Source organism: Tupaia chinensis, unplaced genomic scaffold (assembly GCF_000334495.1).
Source record: "Tupaia chinensis unplaced genomic scaffold, TupChi_1.0 Scaffold138921_1, whole genome shotgun sequence".
Classification (NCBI taxonomy): Eukaryota; Metazoa; Chordata; class Mammalia; order Scandentia; family Tupaiidae; genus Tupaia; species Tupaia belangeri.
In genome coordinates, this window is record NW_006198812.1 from 325569 (window position 1) to 350039 (window position 24471).

At 37.2% G+C, this 24471-nt stretch overlaps 1 protein-coding gene across 1 annotated transcript in view; it reads left to right on the forward strand.

Moving 5' to 3' along the window:
* The window catches only part of SLC38A6 (solute carrier family 38 member 6), a 64659-nt gene that overhangs the window by 30038 nt on the left and 10150 nt on the right, over nucleotides 1–24471 (forward strand). Inside the window, exons 6-11 of the mRNA XM_006161768.3 lie at nucleotides 6872–6950; nucleotides 15210–15292; nucleotides 15759–15817; nucleotides 21381–21446; nucleotides 21953–22006; nucleotides 23835–23914. Coding sequence (XP_006161830.2) covers nucleotides 6872–6950; nucleotides 15210–15292; nucleotides 15759–15817; nucleotides 21381–21446; nucleotides 21953–22006; nucleotides 23835–23914 — 421 coding nt within the window. The remainder of the gene's footprint in view (nucleotides 1–6871; nucleotides 6951–15209; nucleotides 15293–15758; nucleotides 15818–21380; nucleotides 21447–21952; nucleotides 22007–23834; nucleotides 23915–24471) is intronic.

Genomic DNA, 24471 nt, shown 5'->3' on the forward strand with positions numbered 1-24471 from the left:
TTAAGTAGTGAATTTCATGTTCATCTCAACTCCTGGGTAAACCAGTAGAATATCACTAGAAATCTGACAGTAAACTCCAACTATCTTCTTAGTCTGGCCAGAGAAAGTCCTGTTAATTCTTAGTCATGCATAATAAAACCAAAGTCAGTTGTTACTTCAGTTTCACATCTTGTTGAACTCAAAGCATGGAAAGATGAGTGCTCCTACAAGTGTGTTAAATTCTTTCTTTGGTTTTATAAAGCATGAGAGTCCTCTAGGGAGAGCCTGTTTTTTATGTAGTGCGTTAAAGCCCCAGTTCTTAAAGGAGATTAAAGATTTAACCACTGCCACATACTATGAAAGAAGAACCCTAAACACTGGTAGTCTTCCTGAAACTTACTGAAATTGCTAGAGTTACCCATATATTCCAGTCTGGCAAAGAATCCACAAACATTCCTCTAGCAGCCTTGATTCAACACCTCAGTTTGGGAATCTAAGTTGTAAGAGAAGCCCAGGCAGCTTTTATGTACTTTATGTACTCAGGCAGCATAGTTTCTAAATCTCAGACAGAAGGATATAAATAAGATCATTCCAGTTAAAAACTATACAAATCTCAAATTTTTGAGATTTTTTTTATCAAATACAGATCCTTACTTAATATTAGATAAGTTAGACACTATTTGGATTTAATTTCTTCCTGTACTTTTTCCTTTTTTCTTTTCTTTCTTTTTTTCCTTTTTTTTTTTTTTTTTTTGGTAGTGGATTACTATGAGTCTATTTTGTCCCTAGGGAAACAGGGCTTGGGCATGCTGTTACAATGCCATCTGCTGGTCAGCTCATCTGTAGTCACACTGCAGTTTTTTTGAGCCTAAACAGTATTATCCAAAAATTCTAGCATGTACTGCTTTAGTATAGGAGAGGAACAGGAGATTTAGGAGAGTCTTTTTAACAATTACTTTCTTTGACAAGATTTACTAGTAACATGTCATTTTAAAGAATATTTCAAAAATAATGTATTTCTGGGACCAGCAGTTGGTGTAATGGCTATGTCACTAAACTTCCAATGTAGCGGACCATGGTTCGAGTCCCCGGCCCGGTGGCTTAAACTCACGCCGGGCGCGTGTGTGTTCATGCCCAGGATCCCAAGAGGAGAATGGAGGAGAAGAGATTGCGGTGTGGCCATCCCTCCTGGGGGGTGATTTCTCGCTTTCTATCTCTCTGTCTCTCTCTGTCTTTCTGGCAAGCACACGCGCCATATATATATATATTTATATATTTATATATTTCTCAGTTATGATTTCTGTTGAAGTTTAATTATAAAATTTTTAGAGTAGATTTTTTGGTTACATTTTATTTAAATTTAAGATCTTGACAAATGATAAAACAGAGATACTTTTTTAGATTTATAGGGAGAACATTTCCCCCATCTATTTTTATTTCCATTTGTATGGAAATTAACTTTGTTTTCAGGTTTTTTTTTTTTTTAAAGAAATTGCGTATATTTGAAGGGTTAGAATTTCAATGGCATTTAGACATTTAGTGGGGATACCAACTTAATAGGACATGTTCCAGTTACTATTCACGACTAAAAACATGTTTGAAATAAAATTGAGTCTCTCTTAGATGGAAAGGCAGTTATTATTTCCTCCCTAGTAGATCTGTTTGTTTAGGGCTGACTAATCCTTTAAGAAGTTGCTGAATTCCCACCAACTGCTGAAAACCTATTTGTGTTTTTAAAATAGCTGTAAGTCTTCTGTCTTCACACAGACATTTTAAGTCTTTGACCAAAAGGATAATTATCTTTGTGAACTATTGATTATTTTGGTCTAAGCCTCAATTAACGCTTTGTCTTTCCTTTTTGTTTTGTTTTTTTTGAAGTTTAACTAATGACAAATCAAAAAACATTTTCAGTGCTAAGAAAAATAGTTTATAAGAGTACAGGGTTTAGGGGAAAAAGATTGGTTTTTCAGATGAGATATTCTGAAATTTTAATTTTTTCAATGTTAGTTTGCTGTTAATGTCTATAATTTTTTTTTTTTTGAGAGGTTTTTGCTATAGGGCGCATGCGCTCACCAGACTGACAGAGAGAGAGACATAGAGACAGAAAGCGAGAAATCACCCCCCAGGGGGGATGGTCATGCTGCAATCCCTTCTCCTCCATTCTCCTCTCGGGATCTTGGGCACACACACACACGTGCCTGGCGTGAGTTTTAAGTCACCAGGTCCGGGATGCGAACCGCGGTCGACTACGTGGGAGTCCAGCGACATAGCCATTACGCAACTGCTGGTTCCCAATGTCTATAATTTTTTTTGTTTGTTTTTGTTTTTGTTTTTGAGAGATTTTCACTGTAGGGCGCGTGCGCTCGCCAGACAGACAGAGAGAGACATAGAGACAGAAAGCGAGAAATCACCCCCCAGGGGGGATGGTCATGCTGCAATCCCTTCTCCTCCATTCTCCTCTCGGGATCTTGGGCACACACACACACGTGCCTGGCGTGAGTTTTAAGCCACCGGGTCCAGGACACGAACCGCGGTCGACTACGTGGGAGTCCAGCAACATAGCCATTACGCTAACTGCTGGTTCCCCCAATGTCTATAATTTTTGAGAGTAGGAAACTTTCTCTTCAAAACTGTAATCATAGTCATCAGTGTTAGCACAGTCATATAACAGATGCAGTAGAGCCCTGTGCTCTACTAAAACTCTATGAACCCAGGACTAGTCATTTCACCAAACCGCTTACAAATCTGAAATGAAATACATTGAAAATACATGCTAAGGTGAAATGAAAATTATGTGTTGTTAAAGCTTTTAATGTTTTGTTATAGAGATTTTTAAATTTCTTTTTAATCTTGTTAAAGTCAACATTAATCAGTTTGTTGATTAAATGCTGATGCAGAAATAAAAACTAGTAATTGTGGAGAGCAGTTGATTTTGTAGCCTTTTCTTATTTTTCTTTCGTTGGTTTATTACTTCTTCACTTTCCTCTTGCACTTTCTAATTAATAGAGCAAGTTTCTGAAGCTGGACTGACTGTTTCTACCATCTCCAGCTTGGGCAATTTATTTTTTTGTAACTCTATTTCTTCACCTGTGAAATAAAGAATATCTACCTTACAGACTTGTGTGGAAATTAAATGAAGAAATAACTTGCATGTCACTTAGAATCACTAAAAGCCAACAATAGTGCTAGAAGACACACCTGGGAGAAAAGTATTGGGCCACTTCATATACTTAGCTTCACCACACTAAGTCCTATTTTTTTTTCCCTTCATTTTAAACACAACTTACAGAACTCATTTAATTAACTAGACCTGCTTTACTGCTTAATGCTGTAACTGTGGCCCTTATAACCCTGTTACAGCTGTCAGAGTACATGCTACATCTTACATTAGGAGAGTAGGCTGTGTATCAGTGTGAGCAAAACTCATTTACAAGGTCTTGTCTATGATCTGTCTCTGTGATAGGTCTTTAAACTCTTCTTTATGTCATTAATAAAAAACATGAGACAAAAGGTGCGGAAGCCAGCTATTTGTTCTATTGAACCTTTTGGTTAAAAACAATAGATACATGAGCTTTCCTATTAATACTATATCTATAAAAACTTTGCCAGCTCATTTTATTCATTCTTATTGGTTTTTTTTTTTTTTTTTTTGAGAGGTTTTCACTATAGGGTGCATGTGCTCGCCAGACAGACAGAGAGAGACATAGACACAGAAAGCGAGAAATCACCCCCCAGGGGGGATGGTCACGCCGCAATCCCTTCTCCTCCATTCTCCTCTCGGGATCTTGGGCACGCACGCACACACGCCCGGCATGAGTTCTAAGCCACCGGGTCCTGGACGCGAACCGCGGTCGACTACGTGGGAGTCCAGCGACATAGCCATTATGCCAACTGTTGGTTCCCCCCAATGTGTTTTTCATGTTGCCAGGTCCAGGACATGAACCATTCAGTAGGCCATGTGGGATCCAGCCATGATAACCACCATGCCACTAGCTGTCCCTGATTGCTTCTATAAATGTGAATTTAACTAAGATTAACAAATTTAACTAATATTTTCTAGCTTGATGTACATTTGATAGTCTTTTTCATTTCTTTTCTGTATTACATATAATGCATGATAAAGTGCTAGTCCTTCTTGTGGTTAAGAAAAAAATTCAACAGTAAATAGACTAATGTCTTTTTTTTGTTTCACTTGCTTAATCAGTGGGGTTTTTCCGCACAATAAGCTCTGTGATTTTGTAGCCTTTAAAACGCAAACCAACATTCTCTAAGAAAGGAGCAGTATTTCTCATGTTTTAAAATACTTATATCTTGTATGGAAAGGTAATTTTTGAGAAACATATGTTTAATGAGTTCATATATCTTAAAATATACATGATTCTTCAGAATGGAATCTAATGAAATAAGACTCCCATTTAAAACCCAGAGAGTTAAGACTATAACAGAGGATAAAAGTGATCAAATGATTAGCCAGGGGCTAATAGAAATTCTGGAAAGAATGACAGATTGTGTATTAGAAGGAAATATGATCTCATATTCACTGAAGCTTTTTACAACTAAAGATCCTAAAGAAATAATAGAAAATTACTGAAAGAGATCAATGTCTGAAACTTTAGAAATGCATGTGGTGTTGAATTAACCCAAGCAAGAAAGACTGATAGGCAGATAATAAGTTACATTGTGTAGGAGGTCTACATTCTTGTTTTCAAGTTACCTTTGTAGTTTTTCTTTCCTTCTCACGATATATTTAAGTAGTTTTATACCAAGTTCAGAAAATTTAATTCATTATTATTTTTTAATCACTGCACCCTATGTATATAGTTCTTTGGAACAGATAAAATGTTATATAGACTCCGAATCCTTAAGTGGAGGAGCTTAATCCAAAATTTGTGTTCTGTGCCAAATTGTTAGCACTTTTCCTTATGAGAATACAAACAGTATAGAACACATTTTCACAATACAGTCAATTATATTGGGTTGTTGGAAAAGTCATGATGCGTTTTTCTATGGGGGGGGGGGGTAAAACAGGGTTTTACCCCCATATATTTGGTTGTCTGAAAAGTCATGACACGTTTTTGCATAGAAAAACATGTCATGACTTTTTTGACAACCTAGTAAAAGATTAGTCTATAGAAAGATCTCAATGGGTTTTAGTCAACAACTGTACTTATAGGGAAAAAGAAATAGCCATAAGCTGAAAAATAATGTGTATGGATATTTTTATTAGAGAAGTGATTATGTAACTGCTTTAAATTTACATTATACTAAAAAAAATGGAATGTACGTTTGTGTGGGTAGTATTGTCTGTCTTTGCACAAGTTTACACATAAACGATTATGTATGCTTTTTTCCTCCAAAGTGGTCAGACAGTATTATTATCATGGAAAAGTGCAACTGCTTTAAATAAGTTGATTGAAAAATACTCATTCTTGTTCTTAAGCTGTTTGAAATTTCTAATAAAATTGTCCTGAAATTTTGACTGTTCATTTATTTATGGTGTTAGTTTTTGTAGGCCCGAGGAGAAAGTGAAATGTCTCCTGAAATATAAATAAGTGATAAAATTAATGTGCACATAGAGTAGACTCTTTATTCTTCATGGGCATTTTCTTTTCAGTTTTTTGTTGTTTTTTGTTTTTTTTTGTTTTTTTTAATACTTAACCTGTGGAGGGAGAAGAAACTCTTACTTAGTTAAACTGAAGTTCTGACTCTTAATCATCTGGGTTTTTATATATTTAAGCATTTAAGCTTAAGCTAAAATATTGACATATAAATAAGTTCTGTATTCTGTAACCATATTAAAACTTGTCCTAGTGTGTGAAGGAAGGTTGAAATCATTGTTTATAGCTGATCATTTAATAATGATCAGAAACAGGATTGTTATTAAAGTACTATTAAGGGTAGTTTGAACCATATTAGATAAATTGTGAGAAATAATACTAACTGCATAATTGTTAATAAAATGGAGTTAAAGTTGTAAATTTTGTTTTGTTTTGTTTTGTTTTGTTTTGGAGAGGTTTTTTCGCTATATGGCACGTGCGCTCGCCAGACAGACAGAGAGAGACACAGAGACAGAAAGCGAGAAATCACCCCCCCGGGGGGGATGGTCACGCCACAGTCCCCTCTCCTCCATTCTCCTCTCGGGATCTTGGGCACGCATGCACATGCGCCCGGCGTGAGTTTTAAGCCACCGGGTCTGGGACGCGAACCGCGGTCGACTACGTGGGAGTCCAGCGACATAGCCATTACGCTAACTGCTGGTTCAAGTTGTAAATTTTATGCCATTAATATGCTTAATGGTTTTCTTTTAATCTTTTCTGATCTATTTTAGAGAATAATTTCAAGTGTAGCTCATTAAGCAGTCTGTTTTTGTCTTATAATAACAAGCGTTCATAATGTTAGGGGTGGATAGCAGAGAGAAAAGTAAAGCGAGAGAGAGAAAACAAGACTTCTGGGGCAGTCTCTCTCTAGTTAGAACAGATAGTCGAAGTTATTAGTCACAATTATTAGACTTTTGCTTTTGTTCCAAATTGTTGCTTAAATGAACCTTCAATGCCTTGGACATTAGAAGTGATAACATCCAAGGGAACTTTTGCAAAACTTCAAACAAAATGTCATTTATAAATGATCTATAATCAAACCCCTTTCTTTTACCTAAATAGTTTGCTTTGTACTTGAAATGTAAATAAAAGATACTTAATGAACATACCAGTTATTCTACAAAGTTAATTATCTCCTTTCTAGGCATGCATGTTTCTTTGGGATAATGCATTTTTAGTTTATCTTCCCTGTGTTTTCATAGCTTCAAGGGACATCTGTGTTCCTGGACGGATCTATTCTTTAAATAGTTAAAGAATATAGAATTCTAATAGGAGCTCTTTTTATTTTCTTACAGCTATGTCATCTTATCTTTTAATTATTAAAACAGAGCTTCCTGCTACTATTTCAGAGTTTTTGAAGGGAGACTACAGTGGGTAAGAAAAAATATTGTACATTGTGTCAATTCCTTTATTAATTCAATAAATATTTATTATTAAGTTCTAGTGGTAAGTAAAACAAATGTAGTCCTTGCCCTCAAGGCACTTACAAATTGGCCAGGCTGGGTAGTAATAGAGAAGAAAACACTCAGCAGATGTTTATTGATTATCCATTTTGTACAAAGCACTGTGCTGTGAACCATCTGAAGCACAAGATATAATCCTTGTATTCCTCAAGGGTATGAGATAGGATAAAACAGGACTGGGATAGCTATAGCAGAAGAGGAAAGAAGAAAGTTCTGGCATATGCAAGATTGGGGTGGTGTATGGGGGAAGGCTGAAAGTGCTGTCAGTAAAGGTCTTCAAGGAGGAGAGTGAATAATACTGCTGTCCCTTCTCAGCAAATCATCGTGATACAGAATGTGCCAGTTACAACCATACCTGTGTGAGATTCCTAATCTACAGTATGGTTAAAACATAATTATAATATTTGTAAAGACTTCATTTTTTAATATCCTGTTTTAGCATTATTACAAATAATAGCAAACTGTATTCTACCCTTTTTTCCTTCTTCATTTAAGAGTACTTGGTCCTAAAGACTGTTGACTCATCTCTTTATGGAGACAAAAACAAATTATGCTTTTCTCTTCCTTATGTTGATTTAAAAAAACTTATAGAAAAAAATGAACTTGAAAACATGGGATAAGCCCTTCTAATTATCATCAAGTAATTTTACATAGTTTTCAGGCTGTAGCACAAAACATATTAGACTTTCAGATTTGAATATTTTTGATTGAACTTGTTCTGGAATACAGGGCAAATTTGCAAAATTTAGTTTTTAGCTTTGAAATCTTGGCTTCTCTTAAGAGTTCTACTTAGATAACTACAAGTACATATTTATAAGTAAAGTATAGTATACTTTAGATCTGAATAGGAATTATAAAGAAAATGTGGTTGGAAAAATAGAAGTCCTTAATGATTTTTCATCATCAGAGGATATTGTGCAACATCTTTGTACAGCACTTCATAGTTTGCTAGGTTTCCACATTTATTATCACATCTGATGCTCACAACTACCTTGTTTTACCTACAGCTTTTGTCTAGTTACATTTTGATTTTATGCTTTTTTTTTTTTAATAGTTTTGTGGTCCCTGGAGAGAGGAGGAAGCACCCCCTATGAAGGATGGCCAAGGCTCAATCCCTGTCATCCATTTCTCTCTCCTTTCAGGATTTGGGGTATGCACATGCATATACCTGGCATGTTTCTCAAGCCTCCAGGTCTGAGACTCCAACCAAGCATTCAGCATGTGGGATCCAGCTGCCCTAACCACTATGCCACCAGCTGCCCTATATAGTTGTTTCTTAAAGCAATACTTTAATCATTTTAAGAGCATAAGATCAGGACCAGTAGATAGTGTAATGGTTATGTTGCTGGACTCCCACATAGTTGAAGGCAGTTTGAGTCCTGGACCCAGCAGCTTAAAATTCAGCCAGGTGTGTGTGCATATGTGCCCAAAATCCCAAGAAGAGAATGGAAGAGAAGGGATTGCAGTATGATCATCTCCCCTGGGGTGGTGATTTTTCTCTTTCTGTGTTTCTGTCTGTCTCTCCAGCGGGCACACATGCCCTAAAGTGAAAATCTCAATAACAACAATATATATATGTATATATATTTGTTATTAAAATAAAAAACATCAGGACCAGGCAGTGGTGAGGTGGTTAAGGCAGCTAGATCCCACATGACCAACTGCACCATTCAAGTCTCAGATTCCATAGTTTGGAAAACACACTGGACATGTGTGCATGGGACTCCTAAAATCCTGAGAGGAGAAAGACTTACAGTGTGACTATCCCCACAAGGGATGCTTTTGCACCTTCCCTTTGTCTCCCTCTCCGTCTCTCTCTGGTGATTGCATGTGACCTACAGCAAATGGAAAGAGAAAGAAATAGCTATGTGAAATTCACTTTCGTATTTGCTGTAAAAATATTGTAAATGACTTCTGTTGCTCAAAGTCTGTGTGAGAAATTTGTAATTTAGGGCTAAGAAATGAAGAAATATTGGATAGACTGAATAATGGTAACTAATAGTAAGGAGACATATGTTCTTTTTTTGGGGGGAGGTGTTTTGTTTATTTTTGTTTTTTGTTTGTGTGTTTGTTTGTTTGTTGCTATAGGGTGCATGCACTCACCAGAAAGACAGAGAGAGAAAGAGACAGAAAGTGAGAAATCACCCCCCAGGGGGATGGCCATGCCCCAATCCCTTCTCTTCCATTCTCCTCTCGGGATCTTGGGCACGCATGCACATGCGCCTGGTGTGAGTTTAAGCCACCGGGTCCAGGACTCGAACCGCGTCGACTACATGGGAGTCCAGCAACATAGCCATTACGCTAACTGCGAGTCCCAATATATGTTCTTATTCCATAGCCTAGGGAACTTAACTTCTTTTGGCTGTATAACATAATGTTAAGCCTTAGGTTTCTTGGTATAACAAGGTGACCAATGTTGTCTTCTTAACAAAATTGTTGGGAGTCTCCAATAAGATACACATAACTTTTGTAAGTGGATTGTACAATATAAATCTGGAAAATTAAGAAATTCCATTAATAATAACTACATTAAAAGTGTGGTTTGCTTTTCTTTCCAATTGCCAGGAAGCTCAGATTCAAATTTGAATGCATTGAAAAAACTGTTAATCTCAATGGTTGTCCAATGTGTTTTCCTTTTTCTTGGTCCTGAATTTGGTAACTTGTATTTATTTATTTATTTATTTATTTATTTATTTATTTATTTTTGGTAATATGTCTTTGTGAGAAGAGAAGAGATATAAGTACATGTTAAATTTTTGAAATAATTAGGTATGTGACAGAACTGATACTGAAGTTTAGGTCTTCTTTCTCTATGAGATCTTTTTCCAAGCTTCATAAGTGAGTTGCCATTTACATTTTTTTAAGTAAAATTAACTCCTATATTTTTCTAGTAGAAAAGTAATTAAAATATTTTTACATGTCAGAAATCGACTTTTAAAACTGTATACTACAAAATAACCATGGTCAGTTTACATCATTTCTCTTACAATGGTTTAAAAATGGCACATCTTTTTTTTTTTTTTTGGAGAGGTTTTTTTTGTTTTTTTTTTTTTTTAAACTATAGAGCACATGTACGCGCCAGAAAGACAGAGACAGAAAGTGAGAAATCACCCCCTGGGGGAGAAGGCCATGCCACAATCACTTTTCCTCTTGGGATCTTGGGCACACACCCACACAAGTGCCTGGTGTGAGTTTAAGCCACTGGATCCAGGACTCGAACCACAGTCTACTACATGGGAGTCTAGCAACATAGCCATTAAGCTAACTGCTGCTCCCCCCTATTTATTTTTAATTTGACCAGAGAGGGACAGAGTGAGAGAAAGAAAGAGAGAGGGAAAGCGAGAAATCAAACCATGATCAACTACATAGGAGTTTAGCAACATAGCCATTAAGCTAACTGCTGCTCCCCCCTATTTATTTTTAATTTGACCAGAGAGGGACAGAATAAGAGAGAGAAAGAGGGGGACAGAATAAGAGAGGGAAAGTGAGAAAGCAAGCCACCAGGTCCAGGCCTCAAACTGTGGTTGCCTAAGGAGTCCAGCGCCCTTAACTACCACACCTGTTGGTCCCCAGAATTACACATCTTTTCTTTTTTTTTCCCCAGAGAGATTTTTGCTATAGGGCACATGTGCTCTCCAGAAAGAGAGAGACAGAGATACAGAAAGCGAGAAATCACCCCCCCTGAGTGGATGGCCACACCGCAAACCCTTCTCCTCCATTCTCCTCTCAGGATCGTGGGCACACATGCACACACGCCCGGTGTGAGTTTAAGCCACCAGGTCCAGGACTCTAACCGCAGTCAACTATATGGGAGTCCAGTGACATGGCCATTACACTAACTGCTGGTCCCACATTGCACATCTTTTTAACAGCCTAATCTATTTTAAATATATGTATTCACTTTATTTTGGATTCAAAATTTTGGAAAACACTAATAAATGACTAATTATATGAATTGGTTAAAATGCAGATAAATCAGTCTTTAAAGCATAATATTATAAAGTAATTAGGAAATGCTATGGTAATAGACTTTACTATCTTTGCTATATAGACAGTTTATTTCTAGATAGAATTACATAGAAGTTTTTCTTCTAATGTTAATATAATATTAATATGCTTTTATTTTAGAGTTTGATTTGCAATTAAGATCTTTTAGATGTATTTATTTTCTGGGTTATCTGAGTTCGATGTACCTTTATGAGATATTAACCTTTATAAAGATGTTATCAAAAAGATACTTTGAGTCTATAGTATTCTAATCTCAAAAATTACTATAGAAGTCAGAAGCTGTAATAGTTACACTGAATTTTATGATACATCTATATTTTTCATAGAATAACTTATATTTCTTGAATCTATGTCTGTTAAAAGTTGGAAGCTCTCTGTTAACATTTAATGATCTTGTCAGGGGAATATGATTGACACAATTAAGTTGTCTTGCATTTGAGTTACATAATTGATATGGGATGTGAGTAAGATCCTAATTCAGAACATATGATACTCTTGTTCCATTCCATTCGAGAATGAAATTAAGGCAACTTATAAATAAATCTGGTTTTCATTAAAATATGAAAAAAGCCATCTGCGTGCCAAAGCATTTGCAATACTGCTAAGGATTTATAATCTATATTTTATACTTGGAACATTTTTATCATATAGGATTAAGTCCACAGATCAAACACGTTTTCTAGGAAGTATAAAACTTTTTACTCTAATTCTTTTGGCTTCAAGAGAGTGTATATTTAGATCACAGTAGGAAAACAGGAGTTCTGTAGATAATTCTCCCTCTCTCCCCCTTAGGAAAAAAATTAAGGCCAGTACATTCTTTTAAAATCTTGATTTATAAAATAAATGTATCTATTATGTATTTTTGGGGATTTCTTTTTCTAATTTGTGAGTCTCAGGCTGAGGTTTTATTTTGTAAGCTTAGTCATTTCTGTTCTTGGGAAAATATCTATTGCCAAACACCATTCCGTTGGCTGAGCCATGCATATGAGGTCTAAACTAACTCTACTGTGCATTAATGTGTTGCTTTTATTAGTGGTACAGAAAAGCACTTTATTTTTAATTGACTTTTTAACATAATAAGGGTAAGAAATGATTAATAATAGCCAGTAGCCATGCCAGGAATAGAGAAATTATATTCTTTTTTTTTTTTTTCTATAGGGCACGTGCACTCGCCAGACAGACAGAGAGAAACATAGAGACAGAAAGCGAGAAATCACCCCCCAAGGGGGATGGTCACGCTGCAATCCCTTCTCCTCCATTCTCCTCTCGGGATCTTGGGCACATACGCACACATGCCCGGCGTGAGTTTTAAGCCACCGGGTCCTGGATGCGAACCGCGGTCCACTATGTGGGAGTCCAGTGACTTAGCCATTACGCCAATTGCTGGTTCCCTAGAGAAATTATATTCTTTTTTTTTTTTTTCTATAGGGCACGTGCACTCGCCAGACAGACAGAGAGAAACATAGAGACAGAAAGCGAGAAATCACCCCCCAAGGGGGATGGTCACGCTGCAATCCCTTCTCCTCCATTCTCCTCTCGGGATCTTGGGCACATACGCACACATGCCCGGCGTGAGTTTTAAGCCACCGGGTCCTGGATGCGAACCGCGGTCCACTATGTGGGAGTCCAGTGACTTAGCCATTACGCCAATTGCTGGTTCCCTAGAGAAATTATATTCTACAACAGTTCTTTTTAGATTAAGAAATTTAAAGTTCAGGTCTGTCAAGAGAAGATTATAAAGCATGATCTTGAAAATAAATGAGTCAGTATCTGAAAAATACTATAAACTTAAGAGTGACTATTGAAGAGTATAGAGTATTTCCATCACTACTAAGATCATCATCAACCTTTTGCTGGTTTTACCGACATATGAAATAAAGCTGTTGAACCAGATGATCTCTAAGGTCTCTTCTGTCTCTGCCATTCCATAATTCTGTGATTCTGAGTTAGTGCTGTGAGGAGGTGAGTTATCTTCAGAAGTACAGCTCAGTGCTCTGGTTAGTCATGTGACTTCCTTGGACATAAATGATTTGTGATCTCCAGTACTATAAAATAATTGTTATTGATGATTTCATAGTGTTCCTTAGTTCTTATGCGGGAGAGAAGAGTCTTCATGCCAGGGATTAGCACGCACCCTGTTGTACAGCTCTACCTTTATGACTTTTTCTTCTTTTAAAAAAATGAGTTTATAATAATTTTTATGTTATTATGATTAGAGCACTTGACATCAGATCTACCCTCTTAACAGATTTTTTAAAGTGGACAATACAGTATTGTTACCTAGCAGGGACAGCAGAACTGACAGATGGGCTCTGCTTTGCTGAGATCCTCCGGGCCTTTTCCTCTGGCACTGCAACTGTCTGGGTCTGATATTGGATCCCAGAAGGAAAGACACTTTAGATGTAGAGCCCTGGGCTTTTTGCCAGCTTCAGAAATTTAGTTGCCAGGTGTTCCTCAGTGAGGGGTATTTTGAAGTTTCCTATTTCTATTCTTACTCAGTGACTAGAAGAGTACCATGGTGAATATCATTTTGTGTTTTTAATAAATGTGCTCTCTTGATATTTCCTACATGCTAGGAACTGAGGGACATGTGCACAGCTTCAGGTCCACTAGAGCTGGAAATGCTTGTGCATAGGTTTCTGGCATATGCATTTCCTAAGGACACAAATTTTAGGGCAGAAAAGGGAAGAATGTCATCATGCAGTTTCTGCTGCTGCTTGCTCTCTTGTTCTGTTAAAGAGGGAGTCATCAGCACCCAGTAGCAATGATTAGAGATAGATAGGAGAGTACTTGTAAACCAGGGTATAAAAGACATACAATGAGGGACCAGCAGGTGGTGTGGTAGTTAAGGGCACTGGACTCCCACATTGCTGACTGTGGTTCAAGTCCTGGACCTGGCAGCTTGCTTTCTTATTTTCCCTCCCTCTCTCTCCCTTTCTTGTACAAGTGCCCTCTCTCTCTCTCTCTCTCTCTCTCTTTCGGCAGCTTGCTTCATAACTCTCTCTCTCCTTCCCTCTCCTTCTCTCCCTCTCTGGTCAAATTAAAATAAGTAAATAAATAAAAATAATTTTAAAAAAAAGACATACAGTGAATCGTAAAGTCCACGTTAAAAGCCAGGGTTTGAGAAACCTTTTTCTTAATTTAAAATGGCAGAGACTTTGACTACCTGACAGAGTGAAAGAGGATGCGTTATCAAAAGTGTGAATTTGAAATCATCTACCAAATGATTTCATAAAGAGAGTGCTAATCACCAGGTTCACTAGCAATGTATGAAGGACCAATTATATCACATCATTGATTTTTTAAAATAATTTTACTATTTAATTTCAATAGCCTTATTTCCTTAATTAGCACTAGTGATTGAATTCTCATGTGTGTACTAGTTGTATTTCTTTCATGAATTGTCCTTTAAATACAAATCTACTAAGGTCCTAGGGAATTCACCTTAACTTTTGAAAATTTCTACACATGTATTTTATATTGAAAATTTGAAACCACATATATGCAAACAAGGAGAAAAAAATTACTCATATTGCTACCACATAGAAATATTCAGCTTGGGGGCACTGACAGGTGGCATGGTGGTTAGGGCACTGGACTCCCACATGATTGACAACTATTCGAGTCCTGGACCTGGTGGCTTACTTTCTCACTTTCTCTCTCTCTCTTTGGTCACATTTTAAAATAACAGCAATAAATAAAATAACTTTTTTAAAAAAGGAAATAAATATTCAGCTTGGTATTTTAAGTAAACTTCTGGCTTTTTATTCTTTAATTTTTGATAAGAGTGTTTGTGTCCACTAGCAAGAGAACAGGGCTGTGGGAGGGGGTTGAGAAAGCACCCCCCCCATGGGGGATGGCCACACTGCAGTCTCTTCTCCATTTCTCCTTCCTTTGGGGATTTTAGTCACGCACACACACACACACACACACACACTCCCAGAATCTGGGATTCAAACCAATTGTTTGGCCATTAGGATCTAGCTGCCTGTTAACCATAGGCCACTGGCTGCCTACCCTCCCCCACCCCGGAATATTTTAACAAAGAAGTGGGGTTTTCCCCACTTCTTTGGTTGGTTGTAGTGGTTGTAACATACACACATGTATGTAAGAACAAACACTAGAATCCTGTTCCTAAAATTGCTTTTTTTTTTCGTAATAGGTCTTGGTATCTTGATGGACAAACACTGCTACTAATCGTTTGTGTTGGTATCGTGTTCCCTCTCGCACTTCTTCCTCAAATAGGTAAGTTTATAGAAGAGCACATGTTTACATAGAAATAAGAGAGAGAGAAATAAATTAAGGGACTTTTAAATAGCACAGTACCACATTTTTAGCAGAAGGGTGGTGGTAGTTAACAATTTAAAACTTGGCCTTATTTTAGATTGTTCAGCCTTCAGCCTTGCCTACTTAACCTATTACTTGGTTTGCAGTAGTATTTTGTCTGCCCCACTAAAATAAAATCTTTACAGCAGAACATTAAAGAGCAACCTTCCCTTACAGTGTACCATTAGTGGTAAGCCAGTTCCAATTTTGCTGTACAGAGCTACATAAACGATCTGTGACAGATAGTTGGAATGTTGTTATTCTGAGCCCCAAGCCCCAGACCCCAAGCACTGTAATAGAAAACATGCCTAAGATGTATAGCTTTAGTTGTACGTTCGGATCACTTTCCTTATAAATCGCTTTTTATTTTACTGTTATTTTACAGGCTTTCTTGGCTACACAAGTAGTTTATCATTTTTCTTTATGGTGTTCTTTGCCCTTGTGGTAAGTTTAAAATACAATGCATTGCTTATCTGCTCCCTAAAATTAGACTCATTGTGTTAATGTCTTTTGTTTTAACTGGTTTGTGTTGGAAAGTGTATCCCATTTTATTTCAGTATTTTACTAAAAACACTTTTGTTCCACAAAACAATTTATTTTATTGTGTCTGTTCTGAAGAGGCTAAGCTAAAGAGCATTTCAGATTTAGTATCTCTTGTGGTTGCTGTAACTGGGTAACTGCTTGTTCTTGTGAACTAGAGAAGGGAGCACACCAGTTCTGTTAGAGTGTAATTCCTCAGGTAGGTGTGTCAGTGTGTTCCTGCACAGTATTGTGGAAAGAATCAGCCTGGTTCTAATCTATAAAATCAATTTGATACTAATCATTTTAATTTGGAAACTTTGTTTTATTCATGACACCAGAGCTTCTGGGACTTTGCCACTGAGGAGATCTAATGAGAACCGGGGTTCCTGAATTCTCCTATGCGATCTGGTTTATTCAGCGTAGATAAATTCTCATAAAAACATGACTGCAAATAGATAATTTTCTTCACCTGCGGGATGTATTTTTTTCATGTTTTTAAATTAGCTCATTTTTATTATAACATAGAAAAGTATCAGATGGTAAGTTTAACTTTTTTGGTATTTATTAAATAACAACATAAAAGAGAATTTGAATTTATTTCCTTTTAATTCTTCTAAAACAAATATTAACATCCTGAAGATAGTATCTGTATTAAGTTTTTTTTTTTAATCCTATTTTTCTTTGCAAAGCCATTTATTTCATAATCGGTATCTGTAAGTGCCAAATCTAAGTAAGATGAAATGTTTTTAGCATGCCAAGAATATACATATCTAAATTACCTTTTCATAGCTTTATTAAATTCTTCCTTGTTATTGAGAAATGAATGAAAGAAAATTGCTGTACAAGAGAGCAAGCACATTAGTAGTAAAACCATATTATAAGCTCAGACTGTAGTGCTGTCACAGCAACCGTTTGACTTAGGCTGAACTGTCTTTTGTCAGGGATAAAACAACTTTAAATTATTCCAGTGAATTAAGAGTGAGCTTGATTTCAATGTACATAAGTATATATATACTCTAATGATTGCTCTTAAAACTAAAATCAGCGTTTACATTTAATCATCTGTTTAATTTATCAACATTAAAATCATTCCCTCCCCCTTGTCTGACTCTGTCTTACAAATAAGGGAATTGAACACACTTTTTAAGCTTTGTGTTGAAGAGAGTAACAGTAAATATTCTCAGTTTGTCAGGCAGCATCTGCGTAGTTAAAAGCGGCCTATGTATACAAGTGAATGTATGGCTATTTAAAAGAATCTGTGTAGATAGCATACTGAGTTTTTCCCGTTACAGTTAATTGGCAATCCAAGCATTGCATAGGTAGGACTAATTTAGTTTTCATTACCAATAGCTTAAAGCAGGTGAAATGTATTGATACAATATGCCTCGTATAGTTTTCATTTTTGTCATGGCAGATACTCGTCAATCCAGTGCAGATTGTTTTTTACTGTAGCAGTTAGATGGAAAAACACTTTTTCTTTAGAGTGATTTTTGTTACAGGATGTGTACATTCACCACAAATACACAGAGAGACAAAAAAAGAGAGAAATAATCCCCCCCAGGGGGTTGGGTGGCGTGGCCGCGCCACAATCCCTTTTCCTCTTGGGATTCTTGAGCTCACACACACACACACGCCAGACATGAGTTTTAAGTTGCCTGGTCCAGGACTCTAACTGCAGTCTGCTACATGGGAGTCCAGCAACATAACCATTATACCATCTGCTGGTCCCTGGAAATAATACTCTTATCCCGCTTTTATTATTATGCTTTACAAATCATCTGCTCTGATTTTTACCTGTGTGCATAGTTTAAATTTGGTCTCCAGTGGTACAATGAAGAACATCTTGTACACTTTTAAAAACACTGTTTAATTGACATACTCATTTTAGATTGTCTCAGTGTTGGATTTTAAAACATGTAGTGGTTAGAAAAGGGACACATGCATATATACTGACCTAGATTTATTTTTTGAGCAATACCAATTTTTCATTGATTTTTTTTTTGTCCACAGGTATATGTAAGTCTGTTTAACATATTACATTAAAAAAATCAAACCAGAAAATACTTTGTTAATTATACTCTTCAAACAAAATAGATCAAAATTCAAACTGTTTTTCCTGATCTTTCCTTTCTTAATTTCTTTTCTAATCACCAAGAGGGTGAACACTCACCTGAGAGAGAGCAACAAAGAAAAAGGGAGAGAGAGAAACATCCCCCTGTGGGGTGTAGTCACACTATAATCCTTTTTCCTCCATTTCTCTTTCCATCAGGATTTTGGGCATGCATATACATGTGCCTGATGTGGGTTTGTCTTTTGGAGAGGTTTCTGCTATAGGGTGCATGCGCTCGCCAGAAAGAGAGAGAGACAAAAAACGAGAAATCACCCCCCAGGGGGGATGGCCACACTGCAATCCATTCTCCTCTCTGATCTTGGGCACGCACGCGCGTGCGCGCATACTCACACACACACACACACACCCGACGTGAGTTTAAGCCACTGTGTCCAGGGTCGACTACATGGGAGTCCAGCAACATAGCCATTACGCTAACTGCTGATCCCCCTGATGTGTTCTCCAAGCCACAAAGAACAGAATTTGAACTGCATTTGGACACGTGGGATCTGACACCCTGCACTCAGCACCTAACCCCTGTGCTCCAAGGCTAGCCCGACACCTATTTTCATTAAAAAATAAATAAATAAACAAAATTAACACCGTTTTTCCCCTTCTAAAATATCCAATATTTTCAAAATAAATTTTATTTTTGCAGTGACTGCAAATGATGGCAACCAGGTAGATTTATGATGTTTTGGTAAATTTACCTTTTTTGATTGATAGAATGCAGATGGTTGCCATTTCCCCCAGAAGTTCTGCCTTAAGTATACATTAATATTCTAAGTAATATTTTTATAAGTCAGTAATCAAAATAGTCAACTATTTAAATGAATGTTAATCAGAAGCTTTCTTTCTACCTGGCACTATAGAGTGTGGAAATTATCCTGGATACTACTCTTAAGGATTTGTTAGTCCAGTAGGGGAGAGAAGATTAACTTATTAGGAAAAAATACAGGGGCTAGCAGGTGGTGGTGGTGAAGACACTGGATTCCCATATGACTGACCATGGTTCAAGTCATGGTCCTAGAGATTTGAAATTCACATTGGGAGTGTGTGCATGTGTGTCCAAAACCCCAGGGGGGAATGGAGGAAAAGGGATTGCAGTGTGGCCATCCCCCACAGGGGTGATTTCTCACTTTCCCTTTCTCAGTCTCTCTCCTGAGAACACATGCACCCTTTGGCAAAAACCTAAAAAGAAGAAGATGATGATACAGAAAAACATAGACAACACATAATTAGATACTGATCTGTTTGCTTCCAAACAAGTCAGAAGAGTTAAGAGGAAAAACGATTACTGAGAGCTAGCGTAAAGAATTCAAAAGGAAAGAAATTTGAGCTAAGGCATGAGAAGTGGGAAGAACTTAGAGCAGAGAGAAGAAAGGCCCCTTTGTACAAGCTAACAAATATTTTTAATACTTAATCTCCTTTTCCCTTTTGTTATTTTCACCCTCCTAGAGTTATTGTTCCATCTTCAACCTGAGCAAGGTCTCTCTGCTAATCTTTCCTCTTTGTTGCTGGGTCTCAACTCCATTCCTGTTCTTAACTGCTTTATATAAGGACATCACCTCTTTCCACCCGTTTTATCACGAAGTCTTGGGGTTGGGATGGATCTTTGCAGAGAAATTATTAATAGCCGTCATAACTGAATTTTGTATTAATATAAAATTAGGCTGCTAATAAGTTTTTTCTGATTAATGAGAAAGTAATGATTACATTACTTCGGAGCATTATTTTGACATATTTTCATTTGAAAGCTTAGAAACAACTGATGAAATAAATGTCAGCTCACATATAAAGCTCATCAAGGGACATGGTTATACCAAGTACTCTATAAGCAGCTGTTACCACCTCTGTGCATAAGGGGAAAAGGTGAGACTGAATTTGGAGCAGTTTTGGCAAGGCTGAAGAAAGAGCTCACTAATGACCAACTCTTTCCAGCTTCTCCCTTATCCCATCCTCATGGTTTCTTTTTTGTTTGTTTTTTGTTTTTTTTGAAAACCTATCAGAAAAAACAAATGGTGAGATTATTGCTTTTGATTTATTCTTTCCTCTTGGTTGCTGATCATTTCATTTATTTTGAAGAAAAGACATTTAAGCAACGTCGCTCTTATTTTTTAATGAGGTTTTTAATTAAGAGTGATTATTTAGTTCACTCATTAACTAAATCCTAAAAGTATATGTTTTCCTTAGATTTATTTTATGACTGGGTAATTTTGACCGAATTTGTTACAATCTAAAACTAGATAAATACCAAATAGAAATAGTGTTTATTTATTGGTCTCCTGCAAAGGACAAATACTTCCTTTATTCTCTCTTCCTTATATGCTAGGGTCCAGCCTGGAGCAAGCATACATTTACAGTGTAATTATGTGCCCTGACAAAATGGCAACAATGTTAATGTTGACACAGCCACAACTGTGGGTCTTAGGAACATGATGGCCGCAATTAACAGCAAAATCCTGAAACATTTTCATTGATGATTTCTGGGAAACTGCCTCCCTCTGGATTTTGTTTTATGTTTTCTTTTCATTTACTTTTACCAGCTGGAGTTCCCTAGCTATGTGCCTTCATTCTGGCTAGCTTTATCACATTTACTAAAAATAATACACATTTGAAAAAGTATCATTGCACTCTCAATTAGCATATGATCTATGCTTATTTCTGCCTGTGGCCTTTCCCAAAACTGCTATTAATATTACTCTCTCTGGGGACCATCAGATGGTGTAGTGGTTAAGGCACTGGAGTCCCACATGGCCAACAGCAATTCGCGCCAGTGGCTTCAAAATCATATGGGGTGAGCACGTGTGTGTGCATGTCCAAAATCTCGACAGGAGACTGCAGAGAAGGGATTGCGGCATGGCCATCCCCCACCCAGGGGGGGTAATTTTTCATTCCCCCCCTTCTCTCTAGCAAGTGCATGCACCCTATGGCAAAAACCTAAGGTGTTCATGTAAGTATGGATGGATGTATATATGTATCTGTACTGACACTGGGTCCACAAATTACCATATTGTATCATTGTCATTGAAGGTATCATATTCCCTTCTTGAATTGCACTAAAACAAACAAACAGGCTTTGATGCAGTTGGAATTCTGAATGTTGATATGAGAGGGCCCTTCATCTTTAATAGAGGAAATCGTCCCTAACTGAGGTGCTGCATCCTAGAGTCCCTTCCCCACTCCTGCCACAGGTGGCCATGTTAAATGAGGCTCCTGTCCTAACGGGAGCATCATGTAAACAAAGAATCTTCTGTTAGCATCTTATTTGGTGTGGTGTTAGAATACTTGAAATAATGCTAACCTATTTGAAATCAATTTCTTATGAATTTTATAAGAAATACTCTCGAGTGCTGACTCTATTTATTCTTACAGGTAATAGTCAAAAAATGGTCCATCCCATGTCCTTTGACATTAAATTATGTAAAGGAATACTCCCAGGTAATATCTTAGATTTCTTTTCAGTTTCTTCATTTTTCTTTTTATTCCTTCTTTTTTTTCTACAAGGCATGTGTGCTCACAGGGGAGAGGAGGAAAAAAGTGGTTTATCCCGAGATTTTGGGCACACACACACACCTGGTGTGTCCCAAACCAGGTGACTTGAAAAACATGCCAGACGCATATACTTGTGTGCCCAAAATCCTGAAAGGAGACTAGAGAAGGGATTGTGAAGTGGCCATCCTCCCCGAGGGGTGCTTTCTTACTTTTCCTCTCTCCCCACTGTGAGTACATGCACCCTTTGGCAAAAAAAACTTTAAAAGGTAATAAAAAAGCAAACTAGTAATTTTCTCTAATTAATGAAAAAGTAATGGCTATATTATATTTTGTAACTTTGTTCTGAAATATTTTGATTTGAAAGCCTCATAATAAATTTATAACTTCTGTTGATGTGTTCTGACTTTTAATGGCTATTGGTTTCTCTTTTTCCCCTCAATACTCTTAAACAGATTTCAAATGCTACAGATGATTGTAAACCAAAGTTCTTTCATTTCTCCAAAGAGGTGTGTAAGTTATTAACAGATACTTTTGGTTGATTTTTCACATTTCAAGTTTTAAGAGATTTGTGTAACAGGGTCTCTTAGGTCTTTGTACCTGAAACTAATTAATTTTCATGAAAGTGCTAAGTATAGGATTGCCTACCAAAAGAATAATATTATTTAACACAGGGTGGCCCATTATGAAACAGCCACCTATTTTCTTTCTTTCTTTTTTCTTTTTTTTTTTTTTTTTGGCATGCCTTTAAATGGAGCCTGTTTTAAATGGGCCTCTGCCTAAAAGAACAGATTTACCGAATGTCTGGTCTGGCCAGTAAGGTCCTCTGTGGATACAGACTTCCTGTTGCCCTCTGGACTTATAAAGCTAAATAGCCAATTATATCAAAAAGTTCTCCCTTGTGAGTAGAAGTTTGGTCTGTAACTAAACAGCCCCACCATTGGACCAGCAATGGAGCACTGCCAGTATATCTTCTAGCCAACATTCCAAAGTTGCAATTTGCGCCTGGAGTGGAGACTGGGAGACCAAGTGCCCTCGCCTTCTGTAAGAGCCAAAGGACACTACTAGTACTTGCAGGAGTCCCTGAATGTGAGCAGAGAGGACGGGAACTGAGATCTGGATGATCTCAGCTTTACTACTACAGAAAGTTAAAAGTCCTCCCTCTTACTGCAGGTTTCTTCACCTACACTTTGTAGTTCTACTGAAATGTCGTTTTGTAGGTCTCAGATGCTAGAAACCCCTCTGCTCCCGTATGCTTCCATTATTGTAGAACGTTAGCGTGGTTACTCCTCCGTGCAGAATTTTCCTTTTTTATCCCTCCTTTTTAAAAGAAGTGTCTCTCTGGTCCCATAAGGGTGTTTACCACGTAGTTTGCATGGTAAAAACGTCCTTGTGCCTTCGAGATGTAGAGAGTTATTGACAACCAGGAAACTGAGCAATATATGAAACAGAGAATTAGAGAATTAAACTCCCATTCCCCTGATTCAGGCTCAGGAAACACTGGAGCCTTCTTCCTCCCAGACCTCTCCGCTGTTTTAGGAGTCTGGGCATTGTCCCGAGATAGGTCTTCATCATCTGAAACTTCTTTCACTGAAGAGCCTAAAGTTAGTTAAGGAGAAAATTTTTTAGATCAGAAAATAAACCACCCCCTTTCATGATAAAGACAATATTTTCATTTGGATGGTAACCTTTTTGTTGTGTGACTTCCTCTGGCTCCTGTTAAGTATTCTAATAAAAACAAAGCAAAACTTAGGCTTGTGTTTTCCATCAGATCTTTAAGTGTTTGCAGGTCTAGAATAAATGATATTTATTCCCACTGAAAAAGATCTAGTCGAAGATGCTGGCAATACTAAGATGTGATTAATATTTTTAATACTCTCTTGGATCGAATTGGTGAAAGCAAGTTCAAAAACATTAACTATTATTGCTGCTTAGGGTAATAAGATTGTATTTAAGTTGTACATACATTAGGAAAGGCTGAGAATTGCAACACTATTTCTAAGATGTTATTTTTATCTTATCTAAATATTATTTATCTTCCCTAAGTTATCATTATCTTTATACAAATAATGTAGAAGTAGTGATTATCATAAAAACAGTGTGGTATAGGACGCCAGCCAACATATTCTGGCTAATACAGGCAAGCTGACTGTCAAGTAAAACATTTGCTGGTGACCATAGGTATGTCTCTTTTCAAAACATATGTAGAGATGATTCATGAAAGAGGAGATAAATTTAACCAAGCTGATTTTTTTTAAACCAAGTTTGTTGCCAAATGAAATAATGGTTTCAGTAGAGTAGCACTTAATAATCTTGTCTTTTAAACATTTTTTTCAGAGTGTTTATGCTATACCAACCATGGCTTTTTCATTTCTCTGCCATACCTCAATATTGCCCATATACTGTGAACTTCAAAGGTACTATAGTATTCTTGAGTATTTTAAATGGTTTAATTGTGTCTTTTTACCTCTAGGACTTTCAGATTGACTAACATTTTTTTTAATGAACGCTTTCCTCCAGCCCTGGATTCTAAGTGTTAGTTTTTTGTTTTTGTTTTTTTTTTTTTGAGAGGTTGTTTTTTTTTTTTTGCTATAGTGCGTGTGCGCTCACCAGACAGACAGAGAGAGACATAGAGACAGAAAGCGAGAAATCACCCCCTAGGGGGGATGGTCACGCCGCAGTCCCTTTTCCTCCATTCTCCTCTTGGGATCTTGGGCATGCACGCACACGCGCCCGGCATGAGTTTTAAGCCACTGGGTCCAGGACGTGAACCGCGGGCGACTACGTGGCAGTCCAGCAACATAGCCATTACGCTAACTGCTGGTTCCCCTAAGTGTTGGTTTTGTTTTTGTTTTTTTTTTTTTTTGAGAGGTTTTTGCTATAGGGCGCGTGCGCTTGCCAAACAGAGAGAGACATAGAGACAGAAAGCGAGAAATCACCCCCCAGGGGGGGATGGTCACGCCGCAATCCCTTC